At 41.1% G+C, this 17,864-nt stretch overlaps 1 protein-coding gene across 7 annotated transcripts in view; it reads right to left on the reverse strand.

The window, feature by feature from the left end:
• The window catches only part of TUB (TUB bipartite transcription factor), a 135,566-nt gene that overhangs the window by 78,968 nt on the left and 38,734 nt on the right, over nucleotides 1–17,864 (reverse strand). For 6 of the 7 annotated variants that reach the window (XM_066320801.1, XM_066320800.1, XM_066320799.1 and 3 more), the window contains exon 2: nucleotides 5,867–5,979. The exons of the other annotated variant lie outside the window; for it this stretch is intronic. In XM_066320801.1, the coding sequence (XP_066176898.1) occupies nucleotides 5,867–5,907 (41 nt within the window). In that variant the 5' untranslated portion in view covers nucleotides 5,908–5,979. The remainder of the gene's footprint in view (nucleotides 1–5,866; nucleotides 5,980–17,864) is intronic. 7 annotated transcript variants of the gene reach the window in all.

Below are 17,864 nucleotides of genomic sequence, written 5' to 3' on the forward strand. Positions count from 1 at the left end.
TAGAGGAGCCAAAACCTTTTTAATTTCAGTTTCAAGAAAATATAGCTTCTACATAATAGCAAAACATTGAATAAGAGAATAACATTCAAACCTAAACAATTGAAAACTTGGGTTAAATCATCTCTTTTGCTAACCAACTCTGCATAACTGTTTTATGAAAAGTACAGAGCCAAGCTCAGTTCCTGGATAAAACCTATAATTATTTTATAAAGACATGTAGTAATTGAGGATGATTCAGAGATAGCTGAAGAAATAGCTGTATCAATCTTCAGGGAAACAGTTCACAGAACTATGTTTTAAAGACTCCTCAAGGGCAACTGCTAGTTATAGTCCATCTGTTCATAAAATCAAAATGAGAAAAAAAATCAATTATGGTTTAAATTTAAATCAGATTTCAAGCCCAAAGCTTTTCAATTTCTTTGTTTAAGATCGCTGGCACACAGACTTTGGATTTAAGAGCTGTGTGATCTATTTGAGAACAGGCTGGAAGGGCACACCATTACATGTTCAGGTCTCTCCTTTAGGCCAAATTTGTGAATGGTACTGAGTTTTTCCTCCTTTTACTCCCAGACTGACAATGTCTCTGTCCCCCCTCACATCTTAGAAGCAGAGTGCCCTAAAAATCAAGCTCTACATTCCTGGCTCAGATCAACAAACTGTAGGAAGAAGTGGGATGAAAATATAATGAGAGATGTAAAACAGAGGTCACATCAAGTGTCATTCTGCGAATTAACAGATCAGTCCAACTTCTTGGATCATAAGACACTGCACGTAGATATTAGCAGGAAGTAGAAATCATAAAGACAAATTGATGGGCATTCTCACACAGAAGGGATGCAACTTGGGAAATAATAAAAGTGAATTTTCTGTTGCAGCATAAATATCATGTCACATTTTTGATGGAAGAACAGGAGTGCTAACAGCTAATACTGTACCACGATCTCTTCAGTGTTTTTAATTGCATTAGCAATGCAAGGTCAGGTACTTCTCTCCTTTGGTGAGACTGAATTCGTGTTATTAATATGCAGAGAAGATTCTGCATTCAGATGAATTTATCAACATTATCTATATTGGTTGAAATACATACTGCAAAGCCTCTAAAAGCAGGGAAAATAGTGTGTATAACAATAAAAGTGCAATAAAACTGCAGATTTCCAAAGGGTCTAGCAGAACTTCACTGAGTTGGAGTGAGCAATGAAGATTTACATCAGCTGAGAGCTGGGTCCATTATTTCTGTAATACTATCTAAATCATCATAAAACATGACAGACGCAGCATTAATGATGAGCTGCTAAAACTTAACCAGGATCTCCCCAAAACCTTGTTGCTTCAATCAGGGAAGTGTATGACACTTCTGGAATAAACTGCTTTCATTTCAAATCCATCAAATTTTATATTTTGCTTCTCCTTGAGGTGATTGCTTTTCGGCTGGGACAAATTATGTACTCAGGTCTAGTCCTAGATTGAAGTTCGCTTTGAGTACAGCCTTCCTGCACTTCTGAGGGTGCATGAAATTCCTGTGAGAGTCGGGTTATCTGATGGGCAAACAAGTTCCCTCTCACTGAGCCCGGAGGGTGAACAAGCCGACTCTGGGCGAGGATGGAGGGGAAATCCAGAATAATGAAGGAGGTAACTCCCAGAACCAGCTTGCCTTTCCTTTCCCCTCCAGGCAGTGAGAGAAGGGTATGAAAAGAGCGTGAGAATGGCTCTTTCACACACTTCTGCGAGACAGCAGTCCTGCCCGCAGCACTGCCTAATAAAGGATGGACACTTATCCGTGCAGGAGAAGCCACTGTTTTAGCAGACACCAATCATCTTTGGAAGTTAAAAGAAATAAAATCACACTTATTGCTTCTTAATGCTTCTAAGTAGAGCTGCAGCACTGTGAAAGCACGGGCACCTGCACAGAGCAGCCTGTGCATCCATAAGCTGTGCCATGCTTCTCCAGTGCTGCAGCACTGGCTTTGAAAACCATATTGTTCCCCAATAAACTGAGGCTATGTGGATCTGCCTCTTGGATTTTATCTTTAGAATTCTGCTTTTCACATTTGCTGTACAACGTGGAGTGCTGGAAGTATTTCCCCTGTGAATGGACAGGCCTAAGAGAGCCCAAGTGCACCCAAAAGCAGTCACCATGAACTAACCATGTTATAGCCATATGTATGCAGCGTTAGCATATGCATTCCACAGCAGAGAACAGTACTGATATGCTCTTGAGTCATTAAATGACCATTAAGTAAGCAATATTTACCTCCAATATACTTCTGATTAATCATTTTGCCCATAGCAGTGGGACATGGTGCAGACCACAAACCACCAGTATAGCACTTTTCTCCAGTACTTTGCATTTTCTTGTGAGGTGAACTGGAAAAATCAACTAGTCTTTTCTCAGCTATATTCACTGTTTACATGAAGGTGTTATTTAGGTCAGTGATGTTCTCCATTGTAATATTTCATATCAAAAAAGAAAATTGAAGTGAACACATTTTTTCAGCTACTTGTTGTTGAGTGCTGGCACTCATGAGCTGAAAGATGACGACTCAATGGCACTTTCTTAGATGAGAATTTCCCCAAAGAAAGGGAGAAAAATCAGAGATAAGGAAGGTAAAACCCCAGAAAAAAGGGCTAAATCCTGGTCCACAATAAAGCCATTCTAGGAATATGCTGATGATGAAGAGCTGATATAGGAGCACTTTACAATACTCAGAATGACATTACCTCAGATCCACACACACCAAGGCCACATCTGAGGTTGGTTGTGGATGCTGCCTCCAGTCTGGAGGTTAAGCCACCTATTCAGACCTAGGCCTTTTGGTAGAAGGCTGCATTTGCAGCTCCAGCCTCTACAAAAAGCTACACCAAAGGCAGAACAGGCCCCGAAAGCTTCCTGCTGCTTGTTGTAAGGTGATGGGCTTGCTACAGCAGGCAAGCAGAGCCTGCAGCAGCTATACCTGTGCCCTCCCAAATGTGGGTGCTGCCTTTCTCCTCCAGCACAGAATGCAAGTTGCACAAGCAACTCGGGGAAGTGGAGTTCCTCCCAAGAAATGTTTCCTTGGAGGACAGCACTGCCAGGAGTTGTGGCTGCTGCGACTTGACCCACAGAGAGCACAAACGGCTGCAGACAGAGCAGACTTTGAACTTTCATTTGATTTCTTGTATGATTTTGTAAGAGAAATATTAATAGCACAGTAATGGCAGCAATTACTATAATGAATGTGACAGCTGGTACCAGCAGCTGAGCATACGTTGTGGGCTTTATATTTTCTGTGGATGGTGTGAGGCAGCTCCAAGCAGTTGCAGTCACTGTCTTTTGCTTTTCCTGAGGATTCTATTTTCAGCAAGACTGTGCTTGTGGCAAAAAAGATGGAGAGCTACTTTTGTAAGTGTGTCACCCCTCTGGAGGTTACTCACAGCTCAAAGAAATAGGTGACATGTTCAAAATACGGTCAGTCTCTCAACCTGCTCTGGTCCTCTCAATGGGTGCAGTTCCATTGTCAAAGAAAGTATCCTTCAGCTGTTCACCAAGCAGTTTGATTTTCCCCTTCCTAAAGGGAAAACTGAGTGGAAAATTGGGTTCTGCGGTAGAACAATGAAGCAATAAACAAAACTGTGGTCACTTGGAAACATTTACAAACAAAATGCATGTCTGGGATCCCATGACTGCCACCTGCCTGCTTCACCTCTGAACAGACCCCATGAAGGTTAATGAAACAGAAATGGAGCACAAATACTAGAGAAAGGGTAGAAAGGAAATAAGGAAGATGTTCTAGCTCATCTCCACTCAGATTAAAGCCTGAATTTTAGTTAGAAGTGAGCTGGGCTACTGCTCTGCAGAACATGGGCACCTAGCAGGTGTTGGATTGATGGGTTTATGGTGCCAGCCTCTCCAAAGGCAATGCAGTTCAGAGGTTCACCTCCAAATTCCCAAGGGTTGTCAAACTCGGTGTTCAGATTCCTGTTTTAAACTTGGAAGCCACGGCTGTTCAACTGCTGCTCTGCTCTCGTTCACTTTCCATGATAACACAGTCTAGGTACTGGGAAGCCTGAGGCACTTCCAAGCATCAGGAGAAGCCTGCAGGAGCTGAGCAGAACTGCAGGAGACAAAGGAAGCATGAAAGGCAGAGGGCACTTCTGGTACTCACTTTACATGGTGTGAAAACTTGAAAGGTGGTAATGACTGTGCTCAGCTACTGAACAATCAAGGAGAATTAAATCTTGAAGAAAAGAATTCTTGCCTGCCCCTAGGTAAGAAATTTTGGGGTGCCCTTTAAACCAGACCCTCAGACAGTTGCCCAATTAGTCAACCAAAATTCTACAGAAGAATTTTTTATCTCCTAAAGACCTACATATTCTAAAATTACTCTAAGTTGTTCTTAGAATAGAAAGCTTCCAGAAGTTCCAAGTTCTCAGGCTCATCCACATCTAGTAACACATTTGCGCTCTCCCTCTTGTAAACTTCGGTCAAAGTTGGCTCTCAGTGTCCCATTTCCTAAACTAACAGTTCTGGTTACCCCATGCTCTTGTCCTGAAGGACGATTCCAGCCTACCCTACCATTATGAAATGTATTGGCTGTGTTTTTAAAACGCCTCTCAGTCGAAGACTCACAGTGTGAATAAAGCACAAGTTTAAATGTAAAACTTTATGTGCATTCAGCAATCCTCAGTGTGGAGAGATGCAAAAGAGTGTAAGGCAGAGAGAATACACCAACATTTTAGTTGAAGGGAGATTAATTTCCTAGATGCCACAGAAGACAAAACACAGCTTTAGGATCTTAACTGTTCTGACATTGCTAGAAGGCAAAGCTCAAAGCACAAGGCTCAAAGAAAAACAAACAAACCCAAGTGGCATATCCATTAAGGTCTTTAAAAAGCGAAGGGGCAGCTTAAAGGCAATCTGTCAGTGTGAGAGCAGAACAGGCACGGTTGCTGACTTCAGCAAGGAAGCAGACAGCTGCGTTTTGGACAAATGAGAAACTCCAAAGAAGAATTGCTGGCAGCTCTGTTAGAAGGACATTAAAATAATAAAATCCTCTGGTCACAAGAGCAAGCATTGCAGATACAGGTGAGTCATAGGCCATTTCAGGACACAAGTTTTTGAAACTCGGAACTATAAGGGACATCTACAACGTGGCCTCACATGTGTCTTTGCGACAAACATAGGGTCAGAGATGTCCTCAGATGACTCAGCTGCCACAGTGTCATTTTCAAACACCTTGGTCTGTCTTGCTTAACCTCAAATAATTCCCTCAGTGAAGGGCAATTTCTGCTCAGATTGAAGGATGCCAAGTTGATGGGGACACAAGCCTAGAAGGTGTTGCCTGAATGTCACCACTGCTATAAAGTCTCTCTTGTTGAATTTTGTTCTCTTCAAAAAGTGATAGGAAGACCCTGTTCTTATTCAGATTCCAGAATATCACTCAGGAATGCTGTGGTAGTGTGATCCCACGCAGCACTGTGGTAAAACAGGTATTCTCATCAGTCTTTGGGAAGGCACGAAGGACAAGATCAATCAATGGACACTGAATTGTTACAGATCAAAACATGCACTTGACATTAAAATAAAATAACATTAACATAAGCTTCAAGAAAAGTCTGCATGGCCCTTTCTCTGGTGTATTTAAAAAGCATTAGCAGTAAGAAGCACCTAAAGCATGGGTAACTTCCTCACTGCCTTGTTGTAGTACCTTGCTATTAATTTAATGCTGAAAAAGAGGTGATTCACAGTCCAGATGATGTATCACCCCTCCTTTTTCCTTCCATTTTCTTAGCACACTATCTGCAAGACAATGATGTTGCATCCTAGTGGGAAAGCACTGTACTGTGCACCTGAAATCTCCACTTGGCTCAGCCACAGGCTGACGCTGACCTTGAGCAAGTTTTTACTCCTTGTGTGTCCATTCTGTACATTCAGGACCAGGTTGGTTCCTACTGCACTTAAGGAGGTGCCCAGTGCTTTGTGTAACCCGGATTTAAGGGAAGCTGTAAATAGGCAGGAGGAACAATAATGCATTACAGAAAGGAATGTCCATACAAGCTCAGGGGGAAGAATTTGTGCCTCCTTTAGCAGCTGCTGCTGCAGTTCAGCCACTCAAGGGCACACTGTGATGCTGTGCCTTGGATCCACAGCTAGGACTGGGAAACAATCCACCAGCTGCGTTCTGCCCAAATTACAGGTGTGCCAGTTCAGAGCAAGTGGGAAAGGAGCTTGGTGGCAAAGATACAATATGGAATGCCATGTTTGATACCAGACTACTTCATCTTTATTCAGAGCTTTTTGAATTTACTTGTCATGGGCTCAAAAAAGCTGACATCACTTTCAGACAGGTCTATAAGTGTAGATAGCACAATTTTCCACAGGCTAGAGAGGAAAGAATTACCATGAACCTTAATAATTTAAAGCGCAATATTTGGCTTAAAGGAATAATTCAAATAAAGCATTTATAAACTTGGCCAAGCTTTTAACTATTTTTAAAGAATTCCCTGACCCAAAGTGAAGCCATAAGAATAAAAACATGAAAAAGAGAGAGACCAACTGAGGGAAGATAACAGTGCTACAGACATCAGCACTGATCTTGTTTTCCCAACTAGACCCTGAATATTTCAGACTCTCCCCATTTGCTTATATTCTGCTCTGGGTTCATTCCTGCCCTGATTAATGTTCCAGCTACTGAAAGCCTCTGATGAAGTTAGACCTCAGGGGATCGTCTGTGGGCTAAATACAAAGGCATGTTCTTTTTAAAGACATGAGGTTTATTATATTCTTGAGGTTTATTATATTCTTTCCCCTGAGACAGATAAAGCAAGGCATTAAATACATAGATCTACCACTGAGTGAACAGTTGGTGGGAGGATACAATTCTCATCCCTACATACAATCACAGACTATATCTGTGAGGTTGCCCATTTCATTCTCCACTTAAAAAATAAATAAAATGGTGGAGTCTCACATATTTTCAGAACCAAAACCACTTGCTGCACCGTTTTCCCCATAGAACTCTTATATTATAAGATGCAGTTTAAAAGTATAAATCTTTCTTGCTCTTGTACAGTTGAATACTGCCAATGCCTTGCCACACCTGTTGTTTCATGTAACACAGTCAGATTTTACCATGTGGAAAGACTGTCCCAATGAAGCAAAGAAAAGATTCAATGAATCAAAAAACATCCACCTAAGATAAAAGCACCATTTTCACTTTTGATGTAAGAAATTGCCGTGTTGCACAAACCTTCTACACTTAAGTTTCTGTTTTCCTTACAAGGATTTGTCTTCATGTCATTGTCAAACAAATCCCTCAAAGAGCACTTTTCTGACCTTCCTGATAACTTGACCCTGCTTTGTTCTTTAGTGAATAATTTTCCTGCTTCCATAACCAGTTTTTCTATTTCTTTTTGGTCATTGAGCTCTCATATCCCTTCCCATCAGTCCCAACATTCCTGCAGAGACCAAAAAAGCACAAACTTAAACTAAGCCCTAGTTTAACTTTAGATCATTAAAGCTGAATTTCGGGGAATTTTATGGAAATTATCATGAAGTGTGATGTGGCTTTCTAATTAACAGAGAAAAAGCATGAGCGTAAACCTCAACCTGCATGAGTTTTCATTCATCTTTTCAGTGAATAAGAAAGATCCTCGAGCTTTTTGTGTGGAAAAAATAGGTTAGTAATATCATGACTAGTGTTTTAAACATAGTGCCTTGCTTCAGACTCTTAATTAACAGCCTGAGTGTCAGGTAATTTGCTGTAGGCTCTCTAGTGTGAAGACAATCTTCACTTTCTCAACATGTTTGCACGAAGAACCTCCTCATTCCTGCAGTCAGCGTTTATTGGTGTGTGTGTGATACAAGAAATAACCTTTAATACCTGCATGCAAATGTATCTGAGCTACCCACAGATTACTCTGTCCCTCAAAAAGTGCTCCCCCATCTGGATGCAAATACAGACCAGTGACCTCATGCTGCCCTTCAAGATGGAAACAACGTTGTACTAAACATAATAAGTACCCCATTTTCAGGGTACATTCCCTCTGGATACAGAGCTGGTTTAACCTTTGATGAGAGCCATGCCTTGACAGCCTGCTGAAAGGTTTCTGGATGTCCTTTTGCCCTGGGGAAAAGACTACGCATGGTGTTGTGTAGCTGAGAACAGGGTGGGCTTGGCAAGGGCTCATCCAAAGGTACTGAGCTTTGGCAAACTTCCTCTAAGAGCCCATGACCTCAAGCATATTTCACAGAAGAAGGAGCTCAGCAGCTTTACTTGCACCCCCAATCTCACGAGGGTCTAGCTGAAAGCCAAGCTGATGCTCTACCAAAACAGCCCTGAGGTTTTCTCGTGCAGTTTTATCCACTCTCCCAAAATCCCCACCAAAAATGTCTATGTATTGTTTCTAAATGAAGTATCTTGTTGATGACTTACTAACCAGTCTATTTTTATAATACAGCATCCCCGTGAATGCAGCCAGCCTGCAGAAGCTGGAGAGCAGAAAGGCAGCAAAGCCCCATGAGCCCGAGCTCAAATGTCAAGGAGCACTTCTGCCTTTGGGATACAGCTATCTGAGCAGTGCAGTGCCTTTTCTGCAGCCAGCATGGAGCAGCACAGAAGCCTGCAGGAAATGAGAACATAACCCAAATTCTGCCTTGCTGTACAAGAGAGTGTCTCACCAGGAAGTCCACTGAATTCAATAAGCTTCAGCTGGATCTACACAGACATAATGGGGATGAAAAATCTGTCCTCCTGTACTATGTGCCCTCAGCAACTATCAGAGGGATAGCATCACACAGAAATACCTGACTCGTTAAAAAACACCAGCAGTGTTATGTGATTTTGGTATCTAAGCATTTCAGAATCTAACAGCACAATGCATCCAGCATGGCTCTCTACCCTGGTGCTAACCAGCTCTGGCTCAGTGTGGTGCAGGGATCCATCACAGGTGGTAAACTGACAACAGAGACCCCCCAAGCCACTGGAACAAAATACGGCTCTTCCTACACCTTGTGGACATTCCTACAATGGATGTATTGGCATAAAAGTTTCCTATTTTACTCACTTTTTAAAATAGGTTACTGTCAAGTACTAGGGATAGTGCAATATTATAGCAGGACTGGAGGGGGTTACTGGCATGGGATTTTTTTTTTAACAGCCATTTAAGAAAGAAATCTGTCTTAAATTGAATGTTATTTTAATGCTTTCCTAGAAACACGTAGATTTGCTGCCATGGATTTTGTGGTCAAAACCCAAGTGCAAGAATCTTTCCCTGAATATGATTGTTTTAATTGTGTTCCAGTGACTTAATATTTATGCAATTAGAAAGTAACTACTGTGGCATTTTAAAAGGCTCCTCTGAATGGCAAGCTGACAAGTGCTTGCATATCATTCTGAGGAAAATGACTTCACATTGTTCTGCTGACTCTAACAACTATAATTACTCTTTTATTCAAAATGTTCAACATGTTTCAAGAAAGAACACAAAATCTTCTTTCCTTAGTGTTCTAAAGAGCAGCTTTCTACAGAAGAGCAAATCCTTAAGTAGGAGAACATATAAATTGATGGGGTGCCAAGGGCTGCCCTCAGTAAATACCAGCCCATCACTTGCAGTTTGGCTCAGCCTGGCAGTGCTGAGCTGTTGGGCTTTTGGGAGCTGCGTTTACAGAGAGGGAGGGAGCAGTGTGACCACTTCACTTGGAGCCTGTGGGGGAGACAGGCAAATATGGGCATTTAGTCAAACTGCTGGTCTTTCCTTTGTTCAAAAGGCACATTTGAAGACAACCACAATGTTCAGAAAGCTATTCAGAATTTTGAAATTGCTCAGAAGCTCACAGGGAATACATCCCTGAAACCAGTGGAAACACCACTGTTTCCTTCACCAACCTAAGAATGTCATTCCTGGTCGGTTACTTTGCTGGGAAAAACTCATTATGGAGTTTCTGCTGTTTGCATTAGCATTACAAAAACACTTATTTGGTTTTTTTTGCTTTAAAACAGTCACTTTATGTAACTCAAGTAAAGTAATTCAAATTTCATGGATTAACTAACACTTTCAGGAATAAGTAGGTTCATAGCCATGCTTTTAATCCATTTGACACAGAATAAAAATCTCAGGTGAACACAAGATAAGATGCAGCAGTCCCTTGGGTGTCAGAACAGCCCACTGAAGTCAGGAATGGGAGCCCTAGTAGGAAATTAACTTGGAAAAACAATCCATTGCTTATAACAAGTAGTCTTTTATAAATTAGTGAAGTCTCAAACTTTGTGGAAGAGGGAGTCAGTAGATGGTTTGAATTTAAAAGAAAATAAAGAGAACAGAAAGTACTAACACCATTATCTCAATAAGCCAATATATGTTCCACCCATATTACAAATACCATGCACAGTCTTAGGCCTCCTGTTTCCAAAAGCACACAGCAAACTGGAAAAGACATTGGAAGGGAAGCTCTCGTGACAAAATAAAAATGTTTGTGTTGAAAAATGCTAGAATCTGCTTCTGATCTCTGTCTCTAAAAATCTGATTAAGAAAGAATAATTTAATATTTATCATGAAGGTGTCATTTGCCTTCAAAAATAGTGAAAGACAGCTAAATATATATATATATGTTTGTGGCAAATTCATGCCCTTAGCTTCTTAGAAAAAACACAGTAAAACAAAGTGGCCAATTTATCCTATCTCGCTGTAATTTGGAAAACAAAAGCAAGCAAGGACAAATGGGGGAAAAAATCCCAAAAAACCCCAAAACAATGCACCCAAACCATAAACCCAAATATTTCCACATCTCCTGCCAAGCCAAAAAATTTATTCATTTCATATTTTGAAGATGGGTCAACTAGTCACAAGAATGAATCACTACAAATGTATATATACCGTCTTCAACATTGTTGGTAGTGGGTTGGTTTTTGCATTTTAGAAACGCGTCAGTAAATATTTCTCCTTTGCATGCACTCCAATGTTTTTCATTGACCTCTACAAAGATTCCACTTTTAAAACCTGTCTAGCTTAAGCCCCGTATTTTTTATTTTTGCCATGCTAAGCAATCCAGATGGGTGGTATATAGAGTAACAAGCTTTCAAAAATACTCAGGTTCATTAATTTCTCTTCTCCCCATTTATCACTGTCAGCGCTGCAAAGAGGAATAGAGGCAGGAGAAAAAGAAGATTGCACAGAAGATTGTACAGATTTCTTGAGGGTTTTGCTTCTTCCTCTCAAACTCTACTTTGGCAATAAGAAGTGAATAATCAAGTGGCCTGATTACCTTCCAGAGCTGCAGTAATCTAATTAGTAAATCAAAATGATACATGCATGATAAAAATAATATATTCAAACAAGATCAATGTTATGGAACGGTGCCATGCAAAAACTGTACCTCCAGGACAAAAACTGAAATAAAAATACATTCTCTGTCCCCAGCAACACTTAGTCTAGTTTCTTTGCAGGTCAAGGTAGCCTAATTAGCTCTAAATAAGGAACACCCAGTAGAGTTTGTTCTGTCATACATTTTTAAAGCCTCCAAACACGTGATTTACTCAGCTGAACTCCAGAGTTTGAAATTCAAACTATTTTGGCGACCATGATGCTGTGCATTCCCTCAGATATAAAGGCACATCAGCTCTTGCAACACCCCAGCTCCCAGGTGATATTTTTTTTTGAAACCTCCGTCTTGGTTTTAGCCCAATGAACATATTCTTCTGTGGCACAGTTTAACTACACCTCCTGCAGCTCAGCCCTTCGCCTGACGAAGCACCATCAGGTGGCACAGCAGAGAAAAAACAGGCTGAATGCCAAAGGGATGAAAGCATTTCCAGTGCTTGAATGAAATCAGCAGGCTCCTCCTGGAAAGGCAGCAAACAGGAGCTCCCTTGCATTACTTGCCCAACCTCTGTGCTGCACGACTGCTGCAAAGCACCTCCTCGTGGGATGTTCAGAGGTCCTGCAGGGAGCAGCAAAGCAAGAAAGCCTCACTCTGTATTTCTGGGTAACCTGTGGCCAGGTAGCCACGCAGCTGGACCAGTCATGACTGTGAACAGCAGGACTGCTGGTTAAGGGCACAAATTTAGACACAAAGATGAGCCAAGGACACCCGCAAAATTCAGGTGTTTCAGGCAACATTCATGCACACAGTGACACTGTGCTGAAGAGAACAATCATATTCCTTTCCATATGGTGAATAAAAACAAAAAAGGACCAGACTGATAAAACAGTTTCACTTTTAGAAAACGTATGGGGAAGTTTGACCCAGCAGCCAATAAACCAGTGGCAGTTAAATTGATATCTTCCAGCTCGGGCATCAACATGCAAATCAGCAAATGCTGTATTTTAGTACTTGTGAAGTGCTGACATGAATACATAAATCAGGAATCACTTTGCCAAGCTGTTCTCATGCTTTTACAGTTTAAAGTGGCAAAAGCCTCATGTAGATAATCTTATGGTAAAGTGCCACTGGCCACATAATATTGTTACTTTTCAGAAACATGCAGTATTTTGAAAAACCTGGCTATCAGCCAAAGTATGGCTTTTACTTCCAAAGGCTTAGAAGATTTTGGAAATAGCATACTGAAGGAAAGAAAACAACATCAGGCATCTTGAAAAAACAGACACAGGATTTTCTAAGAGATTTTTGCTTTCATTCCTATGCAGTGCTACTGCCTGTTACTGGTTTCTAATGATAACTGGTTCTGATTTGTGTCTCAGCACAAACCTTCTGGGACTTTCCTCACACGCTTTCTTTTAAACATTTCTCCATAGATAAGGTAATTAAATTTTTTTTCAGGATTCTAATTTTCTCAATTTACAACATTGAAAATAAGTGTCTACAACCTTTGGTTATAATTCAGCTGATACTGATCTGTAATTTTGGATATTCTTTGACAAAAAACTAAGTGCTATAATTTTCTGCATAGTTACAATTTTCAGGAGGAGGATTATAGTTTGTCTGTTCAAACAATTACATGCAAGAACAAAACTCAAAAATAAAAGCTAAGAAAGGCAAATTAATATGTATTTCACATTTCCTTTTCTGTAATCTATAGAAAAAATGTTGAATCAGAAAGAATAACTTCCAATCTAAATTCCTATTTTTGTCATACTTTCCAAACATCTACAGTCTACATTTTCAGATGTTGCTTCAGGTTCTAAAAATGAAGTAAGAAAAGAAGGGTTTGGGGTTTTTTTTCTGATCTGTCATGCAACACCATTGTATGTTATATTCTTAGATAAAGAAAATTATGGAAACTACACAGCCTGGTTTTCTCAAGTGGACTGTATCAGAACGTCCCCAAAAAGGATTTTCCATCCCAGTATTTCAGTCTACAGAGTTTGTGGTCTGGCATAAAATAATTCAGCTGTTTCATCGACTTCTTTAACTACATTGCCCTTCTAAATCAGCTCAATCAAAGCTCTCCAAGTTTTCTTAGACATAAGAATAAACTAAAGGAATTCTTAACATGGCCCTACTCAAACTGACCACAGTGTTTAAAGCCAAGTCACAGTGTTTAAAAACAGAATCACAGAAACATTTGGGTTGGAGAACACCTCCAAGATCATCAAGTCCAACCTCTGAACAATCACCAGTTGTCAACAAAACCACAGCACCAAGTGCCACTTCCAGCACTTTCTTAAACGTCTCCAGGGACGGTGACTCCACCACCTCCCCTAGCAGCCCATTCCAGTGCTCAACAACTCTTTCCAGGAAGAAATTCCTCCTGGTGTCTAACCAGAATCTCACCTGGTGCATCTTGAGGCCATTCATTCCTGTCCTGCCCCTGGCTGCCTGGGAGAAGATCAACCCCCATGTGGCTGCAGCCTCCTCTTCTGGGAGTTGTGGAGAGCAAAGAGGTCCCACCTGATCCTCCTTTTCTCCAGGCTAAACACGCCCATCTTCCTCAGCTGCTGCTCACAGGACTTGTGCTCCAGACCCTTCCCCAGCTTACTTTCCCTTCTCTGCACTTGCTCCAGCCCCTCAATGTCCTTCCTAAACTGAGAAGCCCAGAATTGGGCACAGCACTCGAGGTGTGGCCCCACCAGTGCCCAGCCCAGGGGACAATCCCTGCTGGGTCCTGCTGGCCACACTATTTTTGACACAAGCCAAGCAACATGTTCAGATTTTAATCACCTCTCCATCACTGTAGCATCTACACCTAGACTGGTGTTAGCAGCTGTTTTCTATTCACACATGCAATAACTTGTCTTATTTAGGATTGCTTTGGGATTTCTTTGTTAAGGTTGTGTGAAAAAATGCTAACAGCTGCCACCAGAAACAATGAAAAATATTTATAGAAAACAATTTTTAGTACACTCCAAAAGATAGAGACAGCTTTGAACAGATGCACAGAAACTGAATGAAAATAGATCTTTTGAATTCAGCCAAGACTTTTATCCACATTTTCTGACTTTATAAATAAAATATGCAAGAAAATAATAAACTTCTGCTGTTTTCCAGTTTATGTAAAATGGGTAACAGAACAGAAATAGGGCACTGTAAATTTTATCTCATTCTCTCTCTTCCTTTTTACCTAGTAATTTTAGAATTCTCATTAGCTTTTGTCACCAAATTTGAACTGACATTAGCAAAATCGTTGTCTTTACTGACACTTCTTGACAACCACACTTGATCCTTGAACTTGCTTCTCTAGCACAGTTCTTCTAGTCCCACAGTGACTGTGAGGAGGTTCTGTCTTCCTTCTTACATGCTGTTTTCTGAATTAATATGTAAAGATCTTTATTCCTACAATACACCTTCCTTTTTCCTAGCTTGGTGGAATCCCACTTCCCTTCTGTTGATAGAGGTATCTGTCTGTGACAACCCTCTTCTCTCCCATATCTGAAGTCCAGATGAAGTTATTTTAACCCTTTAACATAGATTGTTCATTGTTTAATTAGGAAAGCAGATTAAGACTTTTAAAACATAACATGCCTCCAGCACTCATCTGAGAGAAGTCATTATTGAATTAAGTCTAACATTTAGCATTTGAATTAGCCAGCAAGCTTCTTAGGCAGGAGTAAATTAAAGTTCTCAAATTAAGTCTGTCCACCCTCTGAAACTGAAATTAAAAAACATTTTTTAAGTGTTTTTAAATGAACATGAGGGAACTAAATCACACAGCTTTTTCAAAAGCAGTGTTTTACTTCCAGACCAACTGGAAAGGGAAATTGAAGGAAGTCTGAGTGATCATCCTTCAGAAGAATTTAAATCTGGGAATGGTATTTAACCAAATGGGAGCAAGCATAAGGTTTATTTGCAACAAGAATTTATCCATAAGCATGCATTAATTGTGTCTGGGTCACGAGGAGAAGGTCATTTCCTTCTGTATCATGTTTCAGACCACCAAAATGGCTCATCCACTTGGACACTGTGCAGGACTATGAGATGTGGGACCTAATTTACAAATTTCTACTTATTTCCACTCCAGACCTCTGACAAATAACATCCCCTCCCAAACCATCAGCTTTCCACCTGTACTCCCTTACATAACCTCAAGCCCCACAATCAATATTTCTGTTTCACCCTCAGACAGTTCTTTAAAAGGTTCACTAAATAACCCAGCATAAAACATTTTCTATATCTTTAAAGATATCTGCAGATGGTGAGAGTGCTGCATCCTATTCTCTAATTTAAAAAGAATTATGTTCTGCTAGCAGAGATGACTAGAAATTCCTTACGGTGATTTAGTCGAAAGTAAAATATACCTATGAAAGGATTCAGGATGTTTGAAGGACGCTGCATTGTTTGGGTGGCATATTCAGGTGATGGGTAATGGAGTCTCAATTGCAGAAAAGCTGTCTCCACACTTTTCTTTGGAGCAAATAGCATTTGACTGGCAGTTTGACAACAGATCTATTACTACAAAAGTAGCAAAATTCTGAGTATGCTATTTTCGCATTCTGGCCATAACTCAGATATGCCAATTAAAATAGTGGAGATAAAGTGATTGAGGGGTTTTGGAGTGGTCCTTTGGGGATTTTTTTCTCTAAGAAGACAGCCTGCCCATCTCTGTGGTCCAGCTGGACCATTGTCCCAGTAATAAACCTCAGTGCAATCTGGTCTGAACCCTCTGGCCAGTTGCCACGTCCTCTGCTGTTCTGGCTGGAAACGATTTTCAGAGATAGAAACAATTATTTTTTTCAGACAGCAGAGTCTACAGTAAGCAAGAAAATTCTGCCTTCTGTTAATACATCTCCTTCCTATCCCTGGGGCATGGGAAATGCCCTCTTCTTCTCAGAGAAATAGGCTGAATCTCTTTGCTATCCCTCTTCCAACATCCAGAACCAGAAGTTTTCATTAGTTGGGAGTGCCAGAACCACCTCACTGTCTGCCATCACGTTTGACAGTCTCAGGAGCTGTAAGAGCAGGAATTGGGTCCCTCCAGATGAGATGGAGTCAAAAAGCTGATGGAGGGGAAGAAGTAACTTCCTGAGGCCTTTGGAGCTGCCTTATTGGCCTGCTAAATAATCACACATTGCCCATGACAGACAACCACCAGTACATAGATGAGTTCTCTGTTCAGGATGAGTAATCCAAGGAAACTCAAGTTTGTAAAGGCCTAAAGAATAACAGTCCTAATCTGACCTCATCCTTCATAGTTCTCTGAACCTAACATGAATACACTGGATTATCTGAGAAGCTATGTGTGAGCTACACAATCCCTGTTGTCACTTTTTCTTGTTGACAAAATAACAGCACTCTCAGAATGACAAATGCAATCCAACTTCTAGAAATCAGCATTCTAGGTGACTGGGACACAAGGAGAATGAATTTTCTCCAGAATTGTTATGGCTGATTTCTATCTCAGCAAGTCACACACAGATAGCCAAGGCACAAGTATAAATATCCAACAAAGGAAATAAAATTTGTCTCAAAGAACAAGATATTTCTAAAGGTGGCATAAGAGTTGGATGGAAAACATTGGTGCAACATCTGGGCAAATCAGGAAGTTGATGATTCTGATAGTGACTGTGGGAACCATGTGTCCTTTATAATTTTTTAAGTGAAGTTATCCATAAGTGCCATAAAAGTGGAATTGCTCTGGGTAACCAGTGTTTAACTAGGGTCAGCAAGATTTCCAGAATGAACAGGATGAAGATTGCTTGGCTTGCTATTGGTGTGACAGCTCACCAGGCAAGTCACTCTTCTCCTGTGAGGGATCAGCATCCCCTAATATGGACCAAACACACCAGGCTGAGTTTTGGAAAAAAGGAGCTGTGGGAGGATGTGGAGAAGAATCAGCTATGCAGGGCTTTAAGAGTTCTAGCTCTAATTCTGCCACCTGACAGCAGATTTCATTCAAACATGGACATTCAGTTTGTCTGCAAGCCAGTTTGATCTTTCAGAGGTACTTCAGCATTATTTCCACACTTGTGTTTTCTCCATCTCTTTTCTCTAGGACAATCTTAAAATAAAAGTCCCAGCCTTGTGGCGAGGGGCGAAAGGAAGGTGGTTCTGGAGCTCCCAAGTAATCTAGACTGTCATATGAGCAATAAAATTAATTTGATAAATTCTGAGTGCTGAGCTGTGCTCTGTGTGTGACTGATGCAGAGATGCCGGGGTGCCGGGAAGGAAGACGTGTTTGTGACAGATGGGTGGATGTTTTGCAGTGTTGAAAAAGAAATGACATCCCTCTCAAAATATCACTTTGCTCCTTGTGCTGGCGTCCCCAGGCACGGTGTAGCTGCTGGCAGAGCAGACTCGGGGCTGAGTGACACCCTGATGGGAGGGAACTGCAGGATGCAAATAGGTGCTGCCGAGGCTGCTCAGGGCAGGGCTGGCTGGGTGATTGCTGCCAGTCACAGAGGTGAATTATTAGTGCACTCCTAATCTGGAAGGCACCTACAGACATCCCCACTTCCCAGGAGGAGGCAGCTTTGCCGCCCTGTGACTGGCACTG

The sequence above is a fragment of the Sylvia atricapilla genome, chromosome 6, assembly GCF_009819655.1.
Source record: "Sylvia atricapilla isolate bSylAtr1 chromosome 6, bSylAtr1.pri, whole genome shotgun sequence".
Taxonomy (NCBI): domain Eukaryota; kingdom Metazoa; phylum Chordata; class Aves; order Passeriformes; family Sylviidae; genus Sylvia; species Sylvia atricapilla.